This window comes from Amia ocellicauda, chromosome 16 (assembly GCF_036373705.1).
Source record: "Amia ocellicauda isolate fAmiCal2 chromosome 16, fAmiCal2.hap1, whole genome shotgun sequence".
NCBI lineage: Eukaryota > Metazoa > Chordata > Actinopteri > Amiiformes > Amiidae > Amia > Amia ocellicauda.
The window spans coordinates 15,570,614-15,596,065 of record NC_089865.1 but is presented as its reverse complement, the minus strand read 5'-3'; the positions used below and the strand labels follow the sequence as shown (position 1 = coordinate 15,596,065).

The 25,452-nt window shown below is 44.1% G+C and overlaps 2 protein-coding genes across 2 annotated transcripts; both read left to right on the top strand.

Annotated features, from left to right (window-relative positions):
- The first annotated feature begins 1 nt into the window (after position 1).
- On the top strand, positions 2 to 14,113 carry mcm3ap (minichromosome maintenance complex component 3 associated protein). The gene is made up of 29 exons (XM_066687849.1): positions 2 to 82; positions 512 to 2,455; positions 2,693 to 2,916; positions 3,268 to 3,349; positions 3,458 to 3,605; positions 3,737 to 3,939; positions 4,347 to 4,486; positions 4,815 to 5,012; positions 5,204 to 5,472; positions 5,690 to 5,852; positions 6,104 to 6,264; positions 6,425 to 6,669; positions 6,861 to 7,141; positions 7,388 to 7,488; positions 7,683 to 7,814; positions 8,033 to 8,146; positions 8,292 to 8,444; positions 8,735 to 8,932; positions 9,167 to 9,235; positions 9,320 to 9,454; positions 9,682 to 9,826; positions 9,926 to 10,202; positions 10,417 to 10,514; positions 10,675 to 11,065; positions 11,553 to 11,825; positions 11,909 to 12,038; positions 12,272 to 12,460; positions 12,580 to 12,727; positions 12,874 to 14,113. The coding sequence occupies exons 2-29, from the start codon at positions 730 to 732 to the stop codon at positions 13,045 to 13,047; spliced, it is 6,567 nt and encodes a 2,188-aa protein (XP_066543946.1). The 5' UTR covers positions 2 to 82; positions 512 to 729; the 3' UTR covers positions 13,048 to 14,113.
- Positions 14,114 to 14,537: 424 nt separating this feature from the next.
- lss (lanosterol synthase (2,3-oxidosqualene-lanosterol cyclase)) lies at positions 14,538 to 24,331 on the top strand. Its single transcript, XM_066688137.1, has 22 exons — positions 14,538 to 14,618; positions 15,130 to 15,298; positions 15,464 to 15,602; positions 15,982 to 16,090; positions 16,273 to 16,394; positions 16,618 to 16,714; positions 17,751 to 17,886; positions 18,150 to 18,258; positions 18,366 to 18,484; positions 18,638 to 18,735; positions 18,879 to 18,906; positions 19,165 to 19,221; positions 20,756 to 20,827; positions 21,190 to 21,240; positions 21,479 to 21,628; positions 21,854 to 21,950; positions 22,093 to 22,198; positions 22,308 to 22,373; positions 22,489 to 22,569; positions 22,878 to 23,048; positions 23,428 to 23,506; positions 23,621 to 24,331. Exons 1-22 carry the CDS (start codon positions 14,605 to 14,607, stop codon positions 23,756 to 23,758), a joined length of 2,208 nt encoding a protein of 735 aa, XP_066544234.1. The 5' UTR covers positions 14,538 to 14,604; the 3' UTR covers positions 23,759 to 24,331.
- Positions 24,332 to 25,452: the final 1,121 nt, after the last annotated feature.

The following is a 25,452-nucleotide window of genomic DNA, read 5'->3' as shown; positions in this document are numbered from 1 at the left end:
AACACAAACAGTGTGAACCCGGAAACGGGTCCGTTCTTGTTTTTACACCCCTGTCTAGTGTTAAATCGGGATTAGGGAAATGGTATGTATTTGTATTGTATACATTTACGTGCAATAATAATATATTGTATTCATGTTTGAATGATGCATTTTCACTATGTGCATTTTTGTTTGCAGGAAAGATTCACTGCACAAGCGTTTTAGATCGACAAGTGTTTGGTTTTCCGCTCTTTTTGTTGAACAACAGATCAATCTCGATATGCTGATGGTCACTATTAAAATAATAACGTGAGCTTAAATTACATAAAACATAATTTTAAGACGTTAAGGTCCGAGAAAGTTTATTAGTTGAATCGGTTCAATTTCACCCACGATTATTTAATTTAATACCGACAATCTGAAATTCATTCTGTATACTGCATAGGACTCAAACCATGTAACGCCAAATCATGTATCATACCATCTTCTTAAATAATCATATTTTTTTGTTTGTTTAACATTTAAATTTTAGGTATGTTACAAACTGTACAAGCAGAGGATAAGGATCTGCTTCTGAACTGACTGCACCGGGTCAAAGCTTGTATTGCGAAGATAGTTTCTCCTGCCCGTTTTTCATCTTGGCTGACTCCTTCTAACAAGACAAAGTAGAAGTAGTTTACACCTTCATGGACTTATACATTTAGTTATATTAGCTTGTTAGCATTAAGAAAGTTGCTGTGTGCTGGCAACATGAACCCACCCGGGCTGTTTGGGAGACAGCAAGGGGGTGCATTCCAGGCCCCCAGCAATACCAGTCGCAGTGGGGGGGTCTTTCATTGTTTTGGGCAGCAGAATACAGCAGGCACCACTCAGACCCCAGGGTTCGGACAGACCCCAGGATTTGGGCAGACTCCAGGATTCGGACAGACATCTGCCTTCACTCAACCAACAGGCTTTGGCCAGCCTTCGGCCTTTGGGCAGACTCCTGCATTTGGACAGACGTCTTCCCTTGGGCAGGGCTCTGTGTTTGGGCAAAACGGTGGACTGGGGCAGACATCCACAATGGGACAGCCTGCCACCTTCTCTGCAACAGGAGGGATGGACCAAACCCCCGCCTTTGGGCAGTCTTCACTTGGACAGAGCAATGCAGGGTTTAGTGCACCGCCATCTTACGCCCAAGCAACTGCAACAAGCCAGAGCTCCATGTTTGCACCGCCACCTGCCTATGGACAGAACACAGGACAGCAGTCGGCGGTGTTTGGGCAGTCTGGTTTTGGTCAGACATCTGGATTTCAGCAGACAACTGGGTTTGTCCAACCTTCTAGCATCTCGCAGTCCTCTTCAGCTCCTACATCTTCATCTGGGTCAGGACTTGGTTTTAACCAGGCAGCAGCCATTTTTAGCCAGCCTTCTATGTTTGGAATTCCCAGTGGAACACTTGGCTCTTCCTCAGGTAGTGCGAGTGTCACATTCACCACGCCTTCCTCCTCCTCATCCATCGCCCCATTCTCATCTTCCTCGTCCTCTCTCTTCAAGAGCACCGACACAGGAAACCGTGGGTTTGCGAGGACAGATTTCAGCTTCAAGCCCTCGGATACAGCAGTTTTCAAACCCATCTTCAGTGTCAGCCCTGAACCAGCCAATCCCCAACCTGTATCAGCCCAAGGGTCTTTTAGTACTGTGCAGCCTTCTGCTAGTGTGGGAGCCAGTAGCAGTACAACTTCTGGTTTCTCGCTACTGACCAGCACTACCGGTGCAGGTTTAGAATTTAGCTTCTCCCAGCCAACAGCAACCCCTTCCATAATTAGCAACAATGCCAGCCTTCCCCAGAAAGAAGTTGCAATAAGCACAAACACCGGCAGCAGCAGCTTGGAATTTACTTTCTCTCAGCCAGCAGCTCCTTCCAACAGCAACAGCACCACTGGCACATCCACCTTTAGCTTTACAGAAAAGGTCCTTGGTCCTGCCACATCCCTTTTTGGAACAGGTGGGTTTGGCCCAACAACTTTTGGTGATCAGAGCGAAAGCATGAAGGCAGAAGCAGTGCAAGGAGGAGAAGAGAAAGGGAAAGACAAAGAGAGCACAGGGGATGTGCCTTTTGCCAGCCTTGGGAAAGGAACAAAACGGAAAGAGGAGCCTTTTGAACACATGACTGCACAAGGCAAGGCAGCCAAGGTGGAGGGCACCCAACCTGGCACTGACATCCCCCGGCACCAGTCTAAACGGCCCCTGACGAGACCACATGGACCAGTCAGCGGGCTCTTCCGCAATGCCCTCAGTGGTGTGTTGAAATCCACAGTGCAGCTTGTCAAGAAGGAACCCAAAAGGGAAGTCGAACAATTGCCAGATTGGGGAGAGGTGGAAAGGCCTGATCTAACTCCACAAGCCACTCATTCATCTTCCCGAGCCCCCACAGCACCCCCTAGAATGCACACCCCACCAAGAGAGGATAGTGCCAGTGAGAAGGCTGCAGAAGGTGAGGTTTCTAAGGAGAAATCATCTCTTAACTTAATCTCAAAACTTAGATTTTAATGTATCCATAGGTAACTTTAAGTGCAGTGCTTTAAACAAGTAATGATTTTTGTAATGTAATTTGATGTAACATTTTATTCACTGAAGACCTGTTTGGAGGCCTGTTTAATCTCTTCATCTGAGCATTATATATGGAATGTTTTGGTTTAACTCTGTGTGGGATTTACTCATTCTCTCCCAGACTCTGAACCCAAGACTCCGGCGCGCCGAACACGGCGCAGAGAGAGCAGTGACAGCCTGGGGACTCTCTCGCCCACTGACGCCACCATCATCCAGTGCAAAAATATCCCACCAAACCTCAACAAAAAGGAAGTCATTGAGAAGCACTTCAGCCGCTTTGGCAAAGTGCGGAAGGTGTACTGCAGACCTGGAAAGAACCTTGCCATAGTGCATTTCAATGATCATGTAAGGAAATGCTCCCCAGAGACCGAGCCATGCTTCATACCTGCTTATCCTATTGTTGGGGTTTTTGAGTAATGTAAGGAATTTAGCTAGGCTTATTGTTTTTGTTTGTTTTTTCATTCATTATTATTAAAAAAAAAATTGCAACTCTTAGGAAAATTGACTTCCCCTCTGATTAGAACTTCATGTAAATCTTTGCCACCTGATTTTGAGAATATGTAGGATGGTTCAGACATCTTTTACTTAAACTGCACTATTACCTGGGTTGTTCATTTTTCTCCTTATGCATGGAACAAGTCTAGCCTAGTAATGCTTTGCTCACTTCCTTACGGTTTGCACTTTTTCTTATTCCAGGCATCAGCATTCAAAGCAAAGAAGAAGGGAAAGTCTTTTCACAGGACAGAAATTGCTATATTTTGGCAAAGGAAGAAGACAAGTAAGTCATCATTGTGTAAATACTGAGTATAAGGTGAAAGACCATTTTATAATACATTTATGGGGTGGTGAGATTGTTTGCATTAATTCTGGCCTGGAAACTACACAGGTCCTGCAGAGAAGGAGGAGAGACCTTTAAAGGCAGAGGAAGCACAGAGAGATACTGAGTCTAGGCGCAGCAGCTTCCAGGCCTCCCCTCTCCGCAAGCCCATCGCTAGATCCCCCGCTGTTGGCAGCAGTGGCTCCCTCAGTAAAGGGTAATTGCAGTCTTTGCTTACTCCTTATTGACTTGACTTGCTAAACTAAAGTTGTCAGATGTTTTCCTACCTGCAAGGGTCTTGAACAGCATTTTCCTGAAGGCTTTCTAATCTGCCCTCTCCTGTCTCAGATCTCCGGTCAAGAAGTCTTTGATTGCCAAGTCGCTGCAGTTTGACACCGAGTCCCAGCATGATTCAGGCTCGGAGGGTCAGAGTTCAGATCGCCAGATGATCACCTTGCCCGCCTCCCTGAATCACCTGATCGGTCAGGTGGCAGAGACCTCAGAGGAGAAGTACCGCCTACTGGAGCAGAGGGACAAACTTTTGAGACAAGGTAGAGCTTCCTCTCGCATCTGTAGGCACAGGATTTCGTGGATACAAGAAGTCCTTAATTATACCACAGGAGAACAGTGCTAATGGAAGGTTACTGATGCCCATAAATTCCATTCATATTTGGTTTAAGATCTTCTTTTCTTGTGGAGGAGGAAGGCAGTGTTGTTTTACATCAAGCTTATGATAAACTTGACATCTTTTATTTATTCTGAATGTCCTTTTGTGTTGTAGTCAAATATCTGATTTTAGGTTTGACTGTGTGGTAGTTCACCTTAAGAAATAAATAAATCCAGAACCGTATCACACGGTGCTTTTCTAGGCAACACAGAACTAAATCAAATAAATATTATCTGACTGTATACCTTAAAGTAGGATATTGATGACTGCTGCCTTGTGTAATTGCTTCAGGAAGGGTCAAGAGGACAGACCTGGACTTATCCAAGGTGTTTGTGGGCACGTGCCCAGACATGTGTCCCGAGAAAGAACGCTACATGAGGGAGACTCGCAACCAGCTCAGCTCCTTTGAAGTCATCCCTGGCACAGAGCGGGTATGTCCTCAAAGCACGTGGGCCCTTTTTCTGCCACAGCCAGTCCTGCGTTCCATTTAGATTTTAAGATATTTTGCAGCTGCTGGCTATGTATGAAGACTGTTAGGCAAGGTCATCTTGAAAATCCTAAACTGAAGATTGCACTTAGTAATATCAATCACCATACAGGTGGGGAAATAATTAAAACCATGTTTTTCATGCTACTTTTCTTATCAGATCAGTTTTCATGAATGGTCTATGTGCAGGCATGTTTGACAGTAGGAGTAGTAAGTCATGGTTGACTGTTTATGTTAACTAATATTGTCTCTCCCTGGCTGTCTGTCTGAAGGTGGACCATGTGGTGGCCATTAAGGAGTACAGCCGGTCTTCTGCTGACCAGGAGGAGCCACTTCCCCACGAGCTGCGGCCCTCGTCTGTGCTCAGCATGACCATGGAGTACCTGGTCACGCAGATCATAGACCAGGGGGAGGGCAACTGCCGGGACTGGTATGACTTTGTCTGGAACAGAACACGAGGGATACGCAAGGTAACCCAACACCGCTGCCCTCGTCATTCGCTTCCTTCAGCCACAGCTTGTTTGACATGCAGTGCGGCGTTTATTTGGCCTTTGGTCCACAATATGTGAAATTCACACGGGAAACATTTTTTTTCAATTCCCCTTTCTTGGCACCTCATCAAGAAAAAGTTATCTAATCTCTGTCCATTTTTGCCTGGCAGGATATCACCCAGCAGCACTTGTGTGACCCCTCCACTGTGGCCCTGATTGAGAAGTGTACTCGCTTCCACATCCACTGTGCTCACCACTTGTGTGAGGAGCCCATGATGTCCTTCGATGCCAAAATCAACAACGAGAACATGACCAAATGCCTGCAGAGCCTGAAGGAGATGTACCAAGACCTGGCAACCCGGAATGAGTTCTGCCCCAGGGAGCAGGAGTTCCGCCAGTACAGTGTGCTTCTCAAACTCAATGATGGGGACATCCTCAGGTCAGGTTTATGTCTCATGACTGTCCTTAGTTTGTTGTTCCTTTTAGTCTTTTACTTTATTTTATTATTCTCTGTTGGTAGCTCACCTGCAGTAGATTTGTAAAATATTTTGTAGTGATTTGTATGTTCTTATATTGTTCAGCTTATTGCATGCCCCCTCCCCCAATCCCCAAGGCTAATTGGGTCCATGTGTCCTTCATTCTGGTTGTGCCTACAGGGAGGTGCAGCAGTTCCGACCAGAAGTCCGCAACTCCCCTGAGGTGAAGTTTGCAGTGCAAGTCTTTGCTGCTCTCAACAGCAATAACTTCGTCAGGTTCTTCAAGCTGGTCAGAGGGGCCTTCTACCTCACCAGCTGCATCTTGCATCGCTACTTCAACCAGGTCAGCATTACAGCAACTCCATTACACAGTCACATGGGTGTGAGAGTAGAGTACTTCTTCATCTTCATTGGTCTTCATCATCTTTAATAAAACTCAATGATGTGATAAACAATCATCATTCTAATGATCAATGCCTGATGTTGTTGAAAAAATAAGTGTCCGCACTCCGATTTTGGAAATTCTCAAAGCCTGCAAAACCTAGTGATTATTTGCAGTTCTGGTTGCTGTGAAAGGTCTCGCATGTTGTTTAGGTGAGGCGTGATGCTCTGAAGGCCCTGAACATTGCCTACACGGTGGGCTCCCAGAGGCCCACCACCTTCCCCATCGAGGACCTGGTGAGGATGCTGATGTTCCGCGATGCTGACGAGGCGGGGAACTTTGTCATGCAGTATGGGCTGAATATCAATGAGGGGTGAGTAATTATAGACAGAGCTGCCTCTTTTATTGTGAGGGTGAAAGCCACTACTTGTGTTGCTCGTGTCTCTGTGTGCTTTTCCACATGGACAATCTTTGGTACTTTAAAGTTACATAACCTTGAGGGTTAACTAAGATGTCTGAGGTTGTGTTTACAGCATGGTGGAGCTCAGCCGCTCGTCGTACCAGGAGCCCGATGTTCCAATTCCACCGAGGAGGTCCATGGACATCATGGGGAAAAGAACGGTACTGATTGGGGAGGTCGTCAATGGAGGTCCCTTGCCAAGCCCACCTCAGCACACACCAGTCTGCAGCTTCGATTCAAGGAACAGATACAGGGGTGAGGGTCCTGTGACTGACACGGCCACCGTTTTCCAGCGGGGCGGAACTCTCGGAGCAACAGGTACACAATAATACAATTCCGGCATTAATAGAGATTTGTATTTTGTGGTCGGAAGGAATCTCCCTCAAGGTTTAGGTGGTCTGTGAAATGATTGGATTGAGAATCACACATTTAAGCCATTGATATCAATATTGAGGTGATTGAGATTTTAGTTTAGATACTTTGTACTTCATCATTTCTCCTCTTTGTAGTTCCGGGATTGGCACCAAAGCAGGAAATAAAGTCTTTAATGGATCTCAAACCCTTCATGGACTTGGATCTAAAGCAACCAATGAAACTCAAGCTCCAGGAGGAATCCAGACCATTTGTGGATCCCAATGCTATGTTGAAGCCACCAGTTGCAGAGGAGTCTGCAGGGCAAGCCGAGCTTGCCGCCCCCCCTGAAGTGCAACCACTGTTCCAGCTTGTCCAGCCTCAACCCATCCGGCCCCCATCCCCTCCTCCCAAACCGAGGCCCGTCTACACAGACCATGTGAGCCTGCCAGCACGCTGCCTTACTGTCAGCTAGGGGAACTGTCCATTTTCCAAACAAATCGTATAATTCATCAGTCTGCAATTTGTAGAGCGATGGAGTTCCTGTTAACTGGCCTGCATGCACAGGGCATTGTCGAACAGATAGCATGTGGTTCTTGCTCCCTTTAGTGAACACATCTTTGTGACAATAAAATAATAGTAATGCTGCAACTACTAATTCCCAACACTCTTTTCTTTTCCCAAGGACATCATGGAGGAGGTTAACTCAGTGGTAGAGGATGTTTTGAATGCAGAGTGTACAGGCATGGCCAAAGCAGGCGCTGACTTCATATCCAATGCGCTCTGGTAAGACTTGACAGCAGTTTAGGAGCTTGCAGTGTTTGACATCCTGACAGCTTGATTGCTTTCTCACTGTGGTCTTTTCAGAGGGAGTACTCTTCTACCTGAAAAGTGAAAATTGTGTTCCCTGGTGCAGCCTGTTTATAAACATAATACTTTGAGAATTTTGGCCAATTTCTATTGTGATCTTGTGATTGCAGTGTCTCTGAGACCCAGGTGGACACAGTGGTGAGTGAGGTGGTGCAACAGATGGTGAAGGAGGTCTCCATTGCTGAGTTCAACGCAGAGAAGGAGAGAATTGCAGAAGAAAAGTGCAGGATTAAAGAAGCCAGGTCTGCCAGATTTCTTATCTTGAATTCTTTCCCAGTAGAGAGAAAATAACCAGGAGAGTTGAATTCTTAACGTCTTATTCCTGGGCTGAAACGAGATCTTTAGGATTGGATTACGATAAATGTAGCCAAATGGATAGCCACCATTCCTAGCTCTGTGTGTTTTGTTCTTTCTTTTCTTTCTGTTCTAAATGGAATGCTTTTTCGGTTTGTTCACACAGGAGGAAACAGGAACATGAGCTGTTCATTTCCCAGTTCAGCAAATCCCTCTGCTCAGAGATTACAAAGGAGGTCTTGAAAGAGTGCATTAAGGACACTGCTGCTTCTGAAATGCAGTAAGTCACTAGGGGATATGTGAGGAATGCAAGGCAGGCACAGACTAAATGAGCTGCTAAAATACAAAAAACAAAACGGTAATGTCAGTGCATGCAATTCATGAATTTGAATAAACTGGGAATGTTTTTATTCTAATGTTTTTAGACATGCACTGGAAGACAAGGCAGCATGTATCGCTCGCTGCTCAGAGGAAGAGTGTAACCGCTTAATGGAGGAGACCTTAGAAAATGCAATCTTCCAGCTTGCCAAAGACACCCTGGAAGTGGAGGTGCTGCGCTTCCGCAAGTTTGTGAAAAGGTACAAAGAGATCCGACTCTTCTGGCGTCCTTTCTCTGGATTGAATTTCCCATTTCTTTAAATCTACCCAATCCGGAAACACATACCCGGCAGGACTGACACTAAAATGATCATTTATTTTGCTTATTTAAGGAAGGTCCTAAAGTCAGGGAACTTTAGTCGATTTCCTACATACCTCTTAACTACACATACTGGTAAAATTCAAATAAATGTTGGGCATGTTCCCTTTGTGCAGTACGTGGTTGCAGCGGGTGTGTTGTCCCTGTGTAAGCCGTGTGTGTCTGTGGCAGGTGGCGTGACGTTGTGGCGGTACGCAGGCAACTGAAGAGACAGATGCGTGCGTTCCCAGCGGGGCCCTGCTGCGTCGACCCGCGCTTCAAGCTGAAGGCCCTGGCGCCCAGTGCCCCTTCCCCCCTCCGGCCGGACTTGCTGGCCCAGGGAGTGGTCAACCTGGGAAATGCTGGCAACGTCGCTGTGTCCTGTACAAGGTGCCTCCACGTTCTCGCTTCCCCACACATACTTCTGCTGCCCTGTCCTGTCGGAGCAGGAAAGGCTGGGATTTGCCATGGAAATTCAATTAACATCTCGTATCCACTACTGTACTCACTTTGGATGTAATTTGGTATATTTGTTTGGTCTGCTTCTGTTTACTTCTAGCTCATGTGCTGTCATCTGAAGGGTTCCAGTGCAACCTTAAAACCGCTTGACTTTTCTGATTTCAGATTATTGCAGATGAGAAACGAGGCAATCCATCAGATGAAGGTGCAGTTTTATTATCAGCATTTACTGAGGTAAGGTTAATGACTGAATTCTTGTTCTTTTAATATTGTGATCTTCTTCAGCATGTTATTTATCTACTGTTTCTTGTTCCTCAGGGAGTCGGTGTGGAAACCTCTAGACCTGCCTAGCTTGGTGTCAGAAAGTGTTCCGAACCCAAGAAACAGAATCTTCTGGAAAGCTGTCCTCCTGCTGCCAAGCAACCAAGAGTGTGAAATGAGTGTCACTAATAGGTGTGTGAATAATGTTTTTAGTCCCAAAATCTATCTAACTTCCTCAAAATATTTAAAGAATGACACTGCGCTACACAATTTGTCTTCCCTTTGTTTGTAGTCTTCGTAGATATGAAAGTTGAACATTTTCTGTTGTTCATTGTTTTTTTGCATTGCTACACTACCCAACAGATTAGACAAGGCTTACAATTAAAATCTCCGGTTCCTTTTCTGTGTTCTTTATTCAGGATTTTAACTGAATGGCTGCGTGCAAAGTTTAGTGAGGAGGAAGATAGAGAGCAGGATGCAGATGACAAAATGCAGACTCTTTCGATCTCCAATGGTGTCCGAAACCATGGAGAGCGGTCTTCCAAAGTTCACGTCTGCATTAAGGTATGTCATTGGGCTTCAGTTCTTCTACAAAGGAGTTTTTTCGTAATGAACGGATCCCTGAGAAATGATAACTCACAGATGTGATGTGGTGTTTTCCAGGTGACCCATGGGCCCCTGAGTCCTGAGGGCCAGGCTCAAATGGAGAAGCAGAAAGACCTGCTGGGCACGAGCGCCCTCATGATGCTGCTGCCGTCCCTGCCGGGCTCTGGCGTCTCGGTTGCAGAGGAGACGGAGGAAATGGACGTGTATCTGCTCTCTGCCCTCTTGCAGCTCAGACAGATCCAACAGGCCAATTCCTGGCAGCCTGCACTGCCTCTAGTGGTGGTGGTGCCCAAACCGACAGAGCAGCCTCGGAGTGAGGAGAGGCTGGAGGAAGGTATGGCATGTGCTTAGTTTTAATTTGGATGTAGCTCTTGTGGGCTTAAGATAGAGATGTACTATGCGTCTCAAACATCTATCTAAACAAAGTATGATCGTGATAAAAATGTATTTGAGCGTCTACTTTTATAACTCGCACTGTGTATCAGGTGTAGTTAGACTAGTTGTTGACGTGAAGTCTGTTTTTGATAAATTCTCTCTTTTCTTTGAAGCTTTAATGCTCCAGACTTTGGTTGACGATGGTTTAATTTCGGAATACATATTTGTGCACATCCCAGAGACAACCAACGATTTACAAGGCTCCAAGCAGGTAATGCTGATATTTGCCTAGATCTTCTGTCTGGTAGTTTTCGAATTAAAAACAAGCATGGTGTCGGACGCAGAAAGATTGTGTATGGATTATCTGAAGAACGGCAATCTCGTCTTGCTTGGCTGTGTTTCTAACAATGTATTTGATTATTCTTTCCCAGATTTGCCAGGGAGTGAAGTGGCTGGCTTCCCGTGCTCCTGCTCCCGTCGAGTTGGGCTCCAAGACACTCATTCAGTTTGTGGAGGACGGTCTGTGCCGGGAGTTCAGTGCCAGGTTTTACCACGATAAGAGAGAGAGACAGGCCTCGGGGCTGCCCTGCCAGGAGCCTTCCCCCATCATCGGGCTCTACAACAGTGTGCTCCGCTTCCTCGCCGGCCAGGTGTCCTCGGAGCATCTCTCTAGCCTCTCTTGGCCCGTGCCGGAGTTTGCGCTGCCGGGCACCAGGGACCTACTCCCTCACCTGGAGTGGAACTCACCTGAGCACCTGGCCTGGCTGGGCAGAGCCATTCACAGCCTGCAGATACCCGATTGGGACCTGCCCCAACAAAATGGTGCGCATAAGAAAACTGTCTTTTAACCTCAAAGTCAATGGGAAATGTGTATCAGACTAAACTAGTACTGCAGAGTAAACTTTATACAATGTTTGTGTGCCTTGAAGGTTGTCTATGATGTGAAATATATTCTTTATATATGTTTTGTTTACAGTACATTTTTATTTTTATTTATTTATTTATTTTATTTTTATATACACTTTTCCCTAATAGGAAGGTTTTGGAAATCTTCTACCACCTACACATTTGTTGAGAAATGTCCTTGATACTCTTAAATACTTTATTTGGGGGATAATCATGATTCTTTGTTCGTTTGTCCCTGAATTTGATTTCGATAGTGGTTAACTTCAGCTTTCTCTGTCACAAACTAATAATGTCCCAGAAGATCAACAATAAACCTAGAATGTGTAGGGTATTCCTTTATAGAAACTGTTCCATGCTGTGTTGCTTTTATAACTCCACTGACGTCTCTGTCCTTGTGCTGTAGCCTCCTGGCCCCAGCTTCATACCAGCATTTCCCAGTATGTCTCCCAGATCCCGTCCTCTCGCCACTCCCAGTTCCTCCTCACATCCAAGGTGAATCACCTGCTGAAGAGAGTGTGCTCTCAGTGGAGCTCCAGCATCGCCACAGGTCTGGAGGAAGAAGAGGACGATAGGGATTGGCCTTCTTTCTATCAGGTGCCCTGGGATGAGATTGTGGCATTATGCATAGACCACCGCCTGAAGGACTGGAAGCCCCCAGGATCACCTGTGACAAAAGGCAAGGCCACTGTGCTCCACGATCATAGAGCACTTTGAATTGATAGCCGTTTCATCTCTAACCTGAGTGCATTCATATTCCAGGAGCCATTATGGAGGATGGGGAGATTTTGGTGTATTTTGAGAAGGATGGTCTCAAAAAGTACGAGCCTCCTGTGAGCTGGGATCAGGCAGTGCAGAAAACGCACAAAGACAAGAAGCAAGAGCCAGCAGGGTAAGGCAAACCTCTGTGTCCTTGCAAAGCACTAATCAATGCCTGTACTGAAATAGGGAGGACTTGCACATCTGTTGATAAAACCAGAAAGGAAGTTGAAGATGAATAAGTACTGCGCTGTACTCTTATTGGTGCCTTGGTGCATTCGGTTCATTAGCACTTCCTTTATGCATAAGATGTTTGTTTTTCTCTTTTTTTAGTGTATTGATTTCCTGCTGTGTTTCCTTTTGTAGGGGCAAGCTGAACATCAGCCAGGCAACCACCCCACACCAGCTACAGTTCAGAGAGAGATTGTTCCACACCTCTGAGGAGAAACCTGAAAACCCCACTGTCGCTGACATCACACACAAGCCCTCCCCCCAGGAGCTCCTGCCACAACGCCTCCTGAGCAGCATCCAGCAAGAGAGAGCCCAGAGCCAGAGGTCAGCCCCTTCTCACCGCACCACTGTCACACACTTGTTCTTTTATCTGTTATGGTCACCTATCTCCAATGTGTAGCAATTGTCAGACTCTGGCCAACTCCTGTTCTGTGTCCCTGCAGGTTTGAGGAGCAGTTGCGTCAGTGGCTTGAGGTGGACCCTATGGATACCTTCTCAATGCCTCTCTTCATGCCCTCAACACTGATCTCTGTACCTGAGATCATGGTACCCAGCCTCAGAGCTTCTCCTGCAGCCACTGCTGCTACACCGGTAAAGCAGATGTGTTTATGCTAAATTAGTTTGACAGTGTTTTGAGTATCTTATTTAATCTGTGACCAAAGTTCCATATGAAGATAACCTGCAGTGATGCACCATATTCGAACCGAATGTGAAGGCCCTCTTGTGTTTCTCCCCAGAAGCCGGGTGCTGCTCTCCGTGCAGACAAGGACGAGTGTGCATGGCAGAGACAGGCGCCCACGTCGGTGGCGCAGCGCCTGCGGGATCTGGACAGTCTCATCAGAGCCAGCAGGGAGGAGGACTCGGCCTGTGGGCTGCAGCTCAGAAACCTCCTGGACATCGTTGAGGACTGAAAGCGCTACTGCAGGGCCTCAGGCTCATGCTGGGACGATTGTTTGGAAAAAAATGTTTAAAAGCTTTGACAGAAAATGCCTTATTGTGCGTGTTTATTCACAAATAAATACCTGTAAATAATATAAATATTATGCATCCTATTTTAGATCCGTTTGATAAAATCCTGTTCTATAGCAGTGCAATTCTGGTGTGTTAAATCCTGACATGATTTCATGTCTTTCGCAGTTTCAAAATCTAACCTAAAAGGATGCAGGTCTTAAATGAGTGCTGTGGACTGTGCTTGTTTTGTTTGTTTTTTTACACGTTCATGATTAACAGTATTGTAGTTCATACTTTTTATTGTATTTGTTGCTGTATTTCCTCAACAACAGGAGTTGTTCTGTATCCAACTTAAAAAGACAATGTGACTTGGTCATGGTCTTTGAAACTGAAGTGCCACTGTACCACATTGGATTATGCATCAGAAAGCAAATTTAAAGAAGCAACAATATTATAACTCCAGTCTTTAAATTAAGTGTTTATGCTGAATTTATTTTTCAGAAATGAGAGGGAATGAATATTCTTTACAAATCTCTGATAAATCTCCCACAATGTATCGGTTCTTAAGGAATTCATTCATTGTGTTTCCTTCAGTTGTCAGGGATTCCCATATCAATTTGGGAGGATCGCCTGTCCTGCTGGTTTTTGTTTCAACTAAGATCTCAATTGCTTAATTGAACTAACAATATAAGGCTCGATGTCATTAAGAGCTTGGTTGGAACAAAAACCTGCACGGCAGGGAGTCCTTCAGGACCGCTTTGGGAATCCTTGTTTTAAATACTTTAACTGATTATTCAGTTATAATAGTTTATCCAGTTCCAGAGACTCTTGGTATATTTTATATTGACATTAATATTTTACTGCAAAACTGGATTTAACTCCATGTAGGACAGTAGGTGTTAAATTATATCCTACCTCTCTAAATATAAAAGTTTTTGTGTTGTTTGTTTTGCTTATTATTGTTTGGTTGTTTTTGTGCTAAATCTTATGCCTTCATGCATTGCTACAATAAATAAAATTTTAGTATTTTTTGTAATGTTCAGTTCTTTTAAAAGGTTTTTCTTATTGTTAAAATAATGAAAAAAAAATACAGTATAATTAAGTGTGAGGAATTCAATTCGTATTTTCATATTCATAGGTATATTCATGTGATCTGAATTGTACAAAAATGTAAACACACATGTACAGTCAATATTTAAATCTGCGATCAATCTTCAATGTGTTGGGCTGGAATAGCATCCTCTTGTCCCCGCCCCCTCGGATGCGATTGGCCGCTGTCCTCTCTGCTCATGTCTCTCCACACTGCTCTCCGCTCGGAAGGCATCGCGCTGCATCATGGGAGTTGTAGTATTTCATTCAATCACAGCAGCGTGTAGCAATGGACAATTGAAAAGAACGGAACTACGATCCCCAACAGTGCCCGCATACTGGGTTGGACTTGTGGAGACGAGCTGAATTTAAAGAATAAGCGAAATAATTTGCTTTGCTGCCAATACAGTAGAAAGGACGATATCGTGATGAGTGACGGGACGTAAGTAGTGATTTGTCTTTGCACTCCATTTTAATTGAAAAAACATGCAGAAATACGGTATCGTTTCCAGCGTTGTAATTATTATATCTAACCATGTAGGACTGTAACTCCTCAAAAGCAATCACATTGAATTGATATACAGAAACGTTTTAGTTTTTTTTAGCAGCCTTCTTTTATACTGATTATATCCTGTTTATAAAAAAATAATGTAATGTTCTTTGGAATGCACCGTTCAGTACAGTGTTTAGATCTGGACTAATGAATGAGAATGTAAATCTATCTATAGATACATACAATTGTGTATTTACGTCCTAAGTATTTATATGTGTAATTATATATTAAACATAAACCCCCTGAATGTCATTTTGCAGGACACTGAAATATCCTCTAATTGGTTAGAAGAATTAAATGGATCTCAGTGAGATCCATTTAATTCTTCTAACCAATTAGATAATATTTCAGTGTCCAGCAAAAATGCACCCAAAGATCATCTCAGTGACTTGTTAAACAGGTGTCTGCGTAGAAGGGGAGGCCCACACAGAAGCGAGCCGGCCACGGACCTGAGGCGCTGGCGACTGTCTAACGTTGAGGGCCGCCAGAGCTGGAGCTATGTGGAGGACCAGGACACGGCTGACCGGGAACAGACCATGCTGGAGGCTTACTCTCTGGGCCTGGACACAGTGAGACCCCTAGTTTACACTGCATGCAGAGTCCTAATGACATGAAATGGTGCCTTTTGTCTCTCATTACTCTAGTTTCATTTAGGTTTTCTTTTCACCTTTACTTGAAGGTGTGCTATCACTAGACATGGTGCGTGCAGGCTTCAGCTCTTTGTCTTTCCGCAGAGCAAGTTCATCCCCAACTCTCCTCCAGCCAGCACAGCCAGGCAGGCCGCCCTGAAGGGGATGCAGTTCTACCAGCTGCTGCAGGCCGAAGACGGTCACTGGGCCGGGGACTATGGGGGACCTCTCTTCCTGCTGCCAGGTCAGAGGCCTTCTGGACACCATCCTTCTTAAAGAAACCTTTAAGGAGGGGATGAGGGTGAAGGGGGTGGTCCATTACATGTCTGGACCCCTCCTTTATTCCACTATATATTACCTGTCTTGAAAGTGGTTGCTTAACATAATCAAAGTGTTGAACACATCATTGGTTTGTTAATGCGGATACCATTGGCTAACCATACACAAAAGCCACGTCCAAAAATAATAATAATAGTCAGCAATATGTGAAGATATTGAGCTAGGAACAGAACTTTTATTTAGGGATCGTACCTGAGGCAAAGTTTTTCTGTTGATTTTTTTTTCCCTTCTTCTTTGTGAGTGTGTTTTGGTGAATGATGCTGTGTGTGTTTGCTGTCACGCAGGCCTCCTGATCACGTGTCATGTGGCTGGCATTCCCTTGGCCGAGGCCTGGCGCAGGGAGATGGTGCGGTACCTGCGCTCAGTGCAGCTGCCTGATGGGGGTTGGGGCCTGTGAGTGTCTATCTTCTTAACTTTTTGCATAATTATATTATTCTTTTATATATTATATTATTCTATATATACTTTTCTCCAAATGCATGCTATTGTATTGGAACTAAGTATCAAAGGACTTTCTGTAATCTAGTTCTGTGTTGGTCATCAAATGGTGTTTTTTTTTTGTGGTGGGCTTTCAGGCACATTGAAGACAAGTCAACGGTCTTTGGCACATCCTTGAGCTACACCACACTGAGGATCCTGGGAGTGGGGCCCGATGACCCTGACATGGTGCGGGCCAGAAACAACCTGCACGGCAAAGGTCAGAGGTCAAGCAAAAAAAAAAAATAACAATGAAAAAGGCTCTTGTCCCCCCACTTGATGTTCCTACACAATTAAAAATGTGGGGAAAAGGTTTAGCGAAGTTGATGCTGAATAGTACTGTGCTTCTAAAAATATTTATTCTAGCTTTCCCCTTCCTCTCTGGAACTTAATGACTTAAACACATGATTTCATCCTAGCACTATCTCCCATTTCTTTTGCAGGAGGTGCGGTTGGAATTCCTTCATGGGGCAAATTTTGGTTGGCTATCCTGAATGTGTACAGCTGGGAAGGCCTGAATACCCTCCTCCCAGAAATGTGGTATGTTAACACAAAAATGATGAAGTAGCATCAGATACATTGTTTCAAAGACTTAAAAATATATACACAGATCAGCCATAACATTATGAGCCCCTGCCTAATATTGTGTAGGTCCCAAAACAGCCCTGACCCGTCGAGGCATGGACTCCACTAGACCTCTGAAGGTGTGCTGTGGTATCTGGCACCAAGACGTTAGCAGCAGATCCTTTAAGTCCTGTAAGTTGCGAGGTGGGGCCTCCATGGATCGGACTTGTTTGACCAGCAAATCCCACAGATGCTCGATTGGATTGAGATCTGAGGAATTTGGAGGCCAAGTTAACACCTTGAACTCGTGATTCATCAGACCAGGCCACCTTCCTCCATTGCTCCATGGTCCAGTTCTGATGCTCACGTGCCCATTGTAGGCGCTTTCGGCAGAGGACAGGGGTGAGCATGGGCACCCTGACTGGTCTGCAGCTACGCAGCCCCATACACAACAAACTGCGATGCACTGTGTGTTCTGACACCTTTCTATCAGAACCAGCATTAACTTTTTCAGCAGTTTGAGCTACAGTAGCACGTCTGTTGGATCGGACCACACGGGCCAGCCTTCTCTCCCCACGTGCATCAATGAGCCTTGGCCGCCCATGACCCTGTCGCCGGTTCACCGCTTTTCCTTCCATGGACCACTTTTGATAGGTACTGACCACTGCAGACCGGGAACACCCCACAAGAGCTGCAGTTTTGGAGATGCTCTGACCCAGTCGTCTAGCCATCACAATGTGGCCCTTGTCAAAGTCGCTCAGATCCTTACGCTGCCCATTTTTCCTGCTTCTAACACATCAACTTTGAGGACAAAATGTTCACTTGCTGCCTAATATATCCCACCCACTGACAGGTGCCATGATAACGAGATTATCAGTGTTATTCAATTCACCTGTCAGTGGTCATAATGTTATGGCTGATAGGTGTATATATAAACAAGACAGTTTTTTCACTAAGCAAGGTGATAGGTTGTGTGTCTGAAGATCCAGCTGATGTTTCTCTGTCTCTGCAGGTTATTTCCTACCTGGATGCCGGCTCATCCGTCCACCCTATGGTGTCACTGCCGCCAGGTCTACCTGCCCATGAGTTACTGCTATGCCGTGCGCCTCACAGCCAAGGAGGACTCCCTCGTATGCAGTCTCAGGCAGGTACAGTACAGCCCGTTGCCCACCAGGGGGTATCACTCTCCCTTCTTCCACTGCCGGTCTCGCATGGCTCGAGCTTAGAGAAGCATTCGAAACCGTCAAGGCACTGTCTTTAAACCCAAAGCCAAAATCAATTTCCTTTCTACTATTTGGTACCTAAGAACTCTTAAATCTTGCTTTCACTTTGTTTTATTTTCTTTAAAAATGATGTATAGTGAATTAATGCTTGTTAACACTATAAATTGGCTTTTTTGTTCTTTTTTCAGGAGCTGTATGTCCAAGATTATTCCTCAATTGACTGGCCAGCTCAGAGGAATAATGTGGCGGCTTGTGACCTGTACACCCCTCACAGCAAGCTGCTCACCATTGCTTACGGTAGGTGTATTGTGACTCTCTGTTGCGTTGTTCTCAGGAGTGTTTGCAGTGTATTGCAGAGCATCTCTGTACCGCAGCTCTGTGCCATTGTTTTTGATGTGTTCCAGTAATCATGAACGTGTACGAAGCACACCACAGCACGTCTCTGAGGAAGAAAGCAGTTGAGGAGCTGTACGACCACATCAAGGCGGACGACCGCTTCACCAAGTGTATCAGCATCGGCCCAGTAAGAACCACGAGGTTTCACTTTGGTTTCATGTGACAACCTTGTTATTAGCAATTTGACACTACAGCTCGGCTAAATAAATTGTGTTAATCTTAAATATTAGGTCATTGCCATTTAACCATTTTAACCCCCTCTCCCTGTGCTCCTCTGCAGATCTCTAAGACCATTAACATGCTGGTGCGCTGGTATGCAGATGGGCCATCATCCCTTGCCTTTCAGGAGCATGTGTCCAGAATCCCTGACTACCTGTGGTCAGTACTTTCATTGAATGGCTCCTTGTGCAAATAATTACTGGATAGTAATCAAAATGGTTTTAAAATTGCTTTAAACTTGTCTGTGCCCTTCTGAGTCCTGCAGATTAGTACCTAAGTCTCAACATTTTGTCTCCAAACAGGCTGGGCCTTGATGGCTTGAAAATGCAGGTATGTTGGTGAATCCAAGTGTCACTGTCACTGTGAGTATAGAAGTGTACAGAGGAGGCCACTTTTAATAAAACAATTCAGTGCCATCAGGTTACAAGTTCATATGCAGCGTGAGGATGTGTAATAGCTCCTTCACCTAGCCCTAGAGAGAGAGGATATTTTCATATCATCACCAGATATGTTGAAGACACACTGCATTTGATTTAATAAACATGCTATTGTGTCTTTCTTGTTGTCTAACAAGTGTGTATCTTACAGGGAACCAATGGATCACAGCTGTGGGATACTGCATTTGCTGTACAAGCATTTCTTGAGGTATTTTGCCCCCAGTTTATAATTGATGCCTGTAAAATAGGAGACACTTAAACCCCATTCACACTGAAACAATTGCCGGCAAGGTATTTGTGAATGGGATGTTGCTGGCAATTTTCCAGCAAGGGTCCTAGTCTAATTACCGGCAATTTGCCTGCAACGGGTCTTTGTGAATGGAGCAGGAAAATGATTGCCGGCAAATTCAGCGTCAAGTCCTTGCATGTCGGCGCGGTGTGTCAGCTAACTGACACAACCAATCAGAATAGGGGCGCATTTTTTCGACCACAACACGACAAGGTTAAGCCACCTTTGAACAAGAACTTGTGATCGTAATGAGAAACTGACCGGGTTGTTAGACATGGCGGAGGTTGAAAATAATTCTGAGTGTTATTGATGTATGTAATGCCAACTATTGTCACACATGTCAGAAGTTATGTACCAATAAATCTCTATCTTTATCTCTATACAAGCAAACGTGTTACCCCCTCACACTGGGTTCGTATCAAACAAAATCGTTTTGGTTCATTTGCTTTGAAACAATGCATCAGTGTGCTTGCTGTTCACACTTGTCTTGTGTACAGACATGCTCAGTTCGTTTGGAAACTAACTCAGGTTCATTTTCGTGATTCACTTCCGTGTTTTCTCAGGACTCTGATCACATTGCAATAATCAAGTGAGCTCGGTTCCTTTTGTATTAATAAAACACCGGATATTTACATTTTACATGATTAGTGCATATAAGAAATTGCAGCATAAGGCATATAATAACAAATACATATGACTACATTTTATTGTTTACTGTATATTTCCTATACACTTGTGTAAATTTGTAAATTGCGTTATGCTTTGAACTACTGTAGTTTTGCACTTTGTATTACTCTTATTTGTAAGTTGCCCTGGATAAGGTAGTCTGCCAATAAATAAATAAATAATCACGTCGGCAATACTTTTAATACATTTAAACACACTGATGCAGTTATACAGAACACAACAATAGGCTACTATATTTGTGAATATTATAATCAGCTTTGCACTGCCGAATGGTGATTGTTTTACCTATATAAAAATATACAATAACATAGTAGTGTGACGTCTCCTAATTATCCATCTCGGAGTATTTTACTGCTACTGCCATATCTTTAAATGGGGAAATAATTGCACTTGTACAGACAAATCCAGAGTGTGGGTCCGGGTCTGCTCTATGGATCCACGGGCTTCTGTAGCGTCTAGTCCCCAGGGCCACAGTGCTCTTGCCGGCAGTCTGTGTTTTCTGTGTGAATGCATCCTTGCCGTAAATTGTTCGGCATTCAAACCTAGTGTGAATGGGGGGCAACAGGAAAAAACCAGTCAAATGTTGCCAGCAATTTGTCGGCATTTCAGTGTGAATGGGGCTTTCCATTTCTCTTAAGATATTGTTGTTATTTTTTGACAGATGAGGATACCTAAACATTGATCTTAGGGAAAACAAAAATAAATGCCTAGTATACAAATAAATAAGCACAAATAAATAAATAATCAATACTTCCTGCTTTTCCAGGCAGATGCCCAGGACAGGCCCGAGCTGACAGCATGCCTCCAACATGCCCATGAATTCTTCAATATCACACAGGTCAGATCACTGTTATAAAGCTGTCATCCCCTACCTGCGTTACCATCTTCTGCACGTGTCAGACCTCAGCTCTCCCAAAATGAAAAGCAACCCTTAGTTTCGGAGATTTATTCCCACAGGAGAAAGTTGTTTTAAAACATATATATCCAATCATTTGCTTTGCTGTATCCTTTTAAATAAGATATACAACAGATTTAACAGATTGTTTTACAAGACCAATAAAAAAAATCAATCCCCATCTTCTTGATTTTTTAAATCAAAAATACAATAACTCTTCCATAATGTGTCTACATAATTTTGTGAATATATCCTTGCAGAATCGGCAATGTATTTAAAATGTATCTTTAACACATTGTCTCCAGATACCAGAAAATCCCCCAGACTATGAAAAATACTACCGCCAAATGAACAAGGTAAATTTTCCATGGTTTAATTAAATACTAAATTGTCTAGTCTCAAACACTATGTCACAAGACCATAACTGTATGGGAATACATTTTCTGACTGCTTAGCTCAACCTCTTTGGGTGTGTAAAACAACTACAGTCGTAAGTGTTTTATTTGTAAAGTTTTTTTAATTGCTTAGTTGGGGGTAGGGGGTTTATTTAAAATATCAGTGTGAGCAATATAGGTCTGTTTGTGGTATTTGCAGGGCGGATTTCCATTCAGCACTCGAGACTGTGGCTGGATTGTGGCAGACTGTACCGCAGAAGGCCTGAAGTCGGTGATGCTGCTGCAGGAGAAGTGTCCTTTTATAACTCAGCATATACCCAAGGAGCGCCTCTTTGATGCTGTCAATGTGGTAAGGCCACATGGACACTATCTGCCTCAAATGAAGTCAGTATGCATCATTGTCAATAAGAATCCATTTAACATGTAGAATGAGGTAATGATTTTCATTTCCAGCACCACAGAGGGAATGGTAAGGTAAAGTCAGGCCCAGAAAAGCCACACACTGACATTGTTCTCCATCGCAATTCTGCTCATCCTTGTGTTGGTGTCTTGTTGTTTGTCTTTGTGCTGGCAGCTCCTGAGCATGAGAAACCCTGATGGTGGGTTTGCCACCTATGAGACAAAACGTGGGGGAAGACTGCTAGAGCTCCTTAACCCTTCTGAGGTGTTTGGTGAGTCCCTCCATATGTGTAAAAACAAATCAGTTATCTTCAGCCCGTCGCTGTTTCCACTTTGCTTAGCTAGGGCAAATGACTAAAACTACACAAATGTGTGGAATTGTGAAACTAACACTGTGATGTGTTGCTTTTGCAGGTGACATAATGATAGACTACACATACGTGGAGTGTACCTCGGCAGTGATGCAAGGGCTGAAACACTTTCACAAGATATTCCCCGAACACAGAACCGAGGAAGTCAGGTAAACCCCAGCTGAGATTTCCGCATCCTGCCATCACTGCTTCAGATCTCAAATCGTAAGGTAGCAGTGAACTGTTTTATTTCCCCATTTTTCTGTCTCGTCACTGCAGGTCTACACTACAGCAAGGCCTAGAATACTGCAGGCGGATTCAGAGGCCTGATGGATCATGGGAAGGGTGGGTTGATGCAAAAGACCTTTAACTAGTGTGCCTACTTTTGTAGTGGCCTGCTGGAAGAATCCTTTTCTCCATGTTCAAATTCTCTCTCTCTCTCTCTCTCCCTCTCTCGTAGATGCTGGGGAGTGTGCTTCACATATGGAGTGTGGTTTGGATTGGAAGCGTTTGCCTGTATGGGTCACACCTTCAACAATGGGTAAGTCATCAGATTGAAAAAACAACAACACACAAGCTTAGCTACGCATACACCCTCAGCAGAATACTGTATGGAGAACAGAATCCTTAAATAGGCAAACACAGTGAACAGGAGTTTTCAGTTCAGCACTTTAACGAGTGACTCAGTAATGCGCCTCATGTTGTCATTGAAGTTAGCTACTGAAATCAATAAGCTGAAGCTGCTGTAATGATCCTAACAGATCCCTTCAATATAATTATTTAATTTTTAAAAGTCCAGGAGATTAGATCACAGCATGTTTGACTAATCTTGTTGTGTTTCTGTTCCAGCGTGGTGCGCAGCGAAGTGCAGAGGGCCTGCGACTTCCTGTTGTCGAAGCAGATGCAGGACGGAGGCTGGGGGGAGGACTTTGAGTCGTGTGAGCAGCGCAGATACATCCAGAGCGAGACATCCCAGATCCACAACACCTGCTGGGCCCTCCTAGGCCTAATGGCTGTCAGGTATGATAAGGGACGCACTGGGACTGAAAAAACGTCCCTGGACTTTGACCCATCAGGACCGTCCCAAGGATACTCAACGGCCCCATCTCTGCTACTAATTCTCTAGTTTGAACCTGGTTTGAACGGGGCTGCGGCATCCTCTTCTTTGCTGGCATAACAGCACTACTACCGAATAAGTCAGTTAGCTTCCTACATGTCGCTGCATTTTCTCCCTTAACTTTTAAGCCCCACCGTTGCGTTTTTTATTGTGTTGTTTATCCAAGATTTTTTTACTAAATTTAATTAACAAATGCTGGTTGCTACAGAGTCAATAAATACAATCGAAGTATCAATACATCAATCATTCAAACATTAAAAGAAAAGTCAATTCTCTTTTCAGATATCCAGATGACAGAGTGATAGAAAGAGGGATACAGATGCTAATTAACAGACAGTTGTCCAATGGGGACTGGCCACAGGTGACATTTTTCTTCTTCTATGACTACTTTGTCTTATGTACCCTAGTATCTTTCACTGAATGCGGTAATAGGCCATGTGCTCATTGAGTCTGTGTCCTTTTTCCTGTGTTGTAGGAGAACATTGCTGGCGTGTTTAACAAGAGCTGTGCCATCAGCTACACCTGCTATCGAAATGTCTTTCCCATCTGGACCCTGGGACGTTTCAATCGCTTGTATCCTGCAAGCGCCCTGGCTGGGAAACTCAAACTGTGAACAGAGTGGAGAGCTAAGGGGGTGAACACTACTGTCTACTGCCTATTCATTGCCCACAAAGACTAAACTCACAAATGCTTGCGGGTGTCATAAGATGTCTGCTCCCTGCTGCTGTTTTTAGATGTTCAACGATTACCTTAACTTCCTTAACTTGCTTACCTCCACTTACAAGTCTTGGCAAAATGCTATCTTCCCAGAACATTCAATTGTAGAGAGCCTGGCCCATTTATATAATTGTCACTTTGCACATGACCCTATGGACATACCAGATACTTCAATTACATAAGGAGGCCTTCTCAATCAATTATTTCCACACTAGTCATTACTAAATGAACTGGAAGATAAACCAGCAGCAATGTGAACAAAGCACATTTCAAGTTAATTTGCTGCTTTTTCAACAATATGCCTTTACTACTGTTGTTAAAAGAGTATTATGGAATTTTATATATTACGCAATGTATCGTAATAATGAATATATAAGATATCTGTGTTTTTAGAACTTTGTAATTGTACTGAAACTATTGAATTGTATATGCAACTGTTATTTCTTATTAAATTAATCCAAAAACCCAAGTGAGTTTCTGGTCAATGCACTAAGAGTGGATTGTATTCTGCACTTCAGAGATGTTTATTTAGAAATGTGTGTTTATACCAGCCTTTGAAATGAAGTATTACTAATTAACTACCACTGATAAATTTGTATTTGTTTTTGGGATATTATGCAACCCACGTTTATTTTAACTAATCATCTATTACTTTTTTATTGGTAGCTTTCACCCAGCATAAATGTCAGGTAAGAATACACAAACTACTACAAACATTTTGTCTCCTTTAAAATTATAAACAACTGTTCTGGACACCAGCTTCCTGAAAAACATATAAACATATATATATACTCAGCAAAACAATAAATGTGCCTTTTTCAGGACACTGTATTTTGAATATAATTTTGTAAAAATCCAAATAACTCTACAGATCTTTATTGTAAAGGGTTTAAACAATGTTTTCCATGCGTGTTCAATGAACCATAAACAATAAATGAACATGCATCTGTGGAACAGTCGTTAAGACACTAACAGCTTTCAGACGTCACAGGTCACAGTTATAAAAACTTAGGACACTAAAGAGACCTTTCTACTGACTCTGAAAAACACCAAAAGAAAGATGCCCAGGTCCCTGCTCATCTGCGTGAACATGCCTTAGGCATGCTGCAAGGAGGCATGAGGACTGCAGATGTGGCCAGGGCAATAAATTGCAATGTCCGTACTGTGAGACACCTAAGACAGCGCTACGGGGAGACAGGAAGGACAGCTGATCGTCCTCGCAGTGGCAGACCACGTGTAACAACACCTGGACAGGATCGGTACATCCCAATATCACACCTGCGGGACAGGTACAGGACGGCAACCATAACTGCCCGAGTCACACCAGGAACGCACAATCCCTCCATCAGTGCTCAGACTGTCCGCAATCGGCTGAGAGAGGCTGGACTGAGGGCTTGTAGGCCTGTTGTAAGGCAGGTCCTCACCAGACATCACCGGCATCAACGTCACCTATGGGCACAAACCCACCTGCGCTCGACGTGATTTCCAGCGAAGAGCCCGGATCTCAATCCCATTGAGCACGTCTGGGACCTGTTGGATCGGAGGGTGAGGGCTAGGGCCATTCCCCCCAGAAATGCCCAGGAACTTTCA

Coding starts and splice junctions, on each gene's coding strand:
- mcm3ap (XM_066687849.1), top strand. CDS start 730: ATGAACCCACCCGGGCTGTTTGGGAGACAGCAAGGGGGTGCATTCCAG. Junction 6,265..6,424: donor GGGCTGAATATCAATGAGGG/GTGAGTAATTAT, acceptor TTGTGTTTACAG/CATGGTGGAGCTCAGCCGCT. Junction 8,933..9,166: donor GTCGCTGTGTCCTGTACAAG/GTGCCTCCACGT, acceptor TTCTGATTTCAG/ATTATTGCAGATGAGAAACG.
- lss (XM_066688137.1), top strand. Junction 15,299..15,463: donor ACTCTCTGGGCCTGGACACA/GTGAGACCCCTA, acceptor GTCTTTCCGCAG/AGCAAGTTCATCCCCAACTC. Junction 21,629..21,853: donor TCTTTGATGCTGTCAATGTG/GTAAGGCCACAT, acceptor TTGTGCTGGCAG/CTCCTGAGCATGAGAAACCC.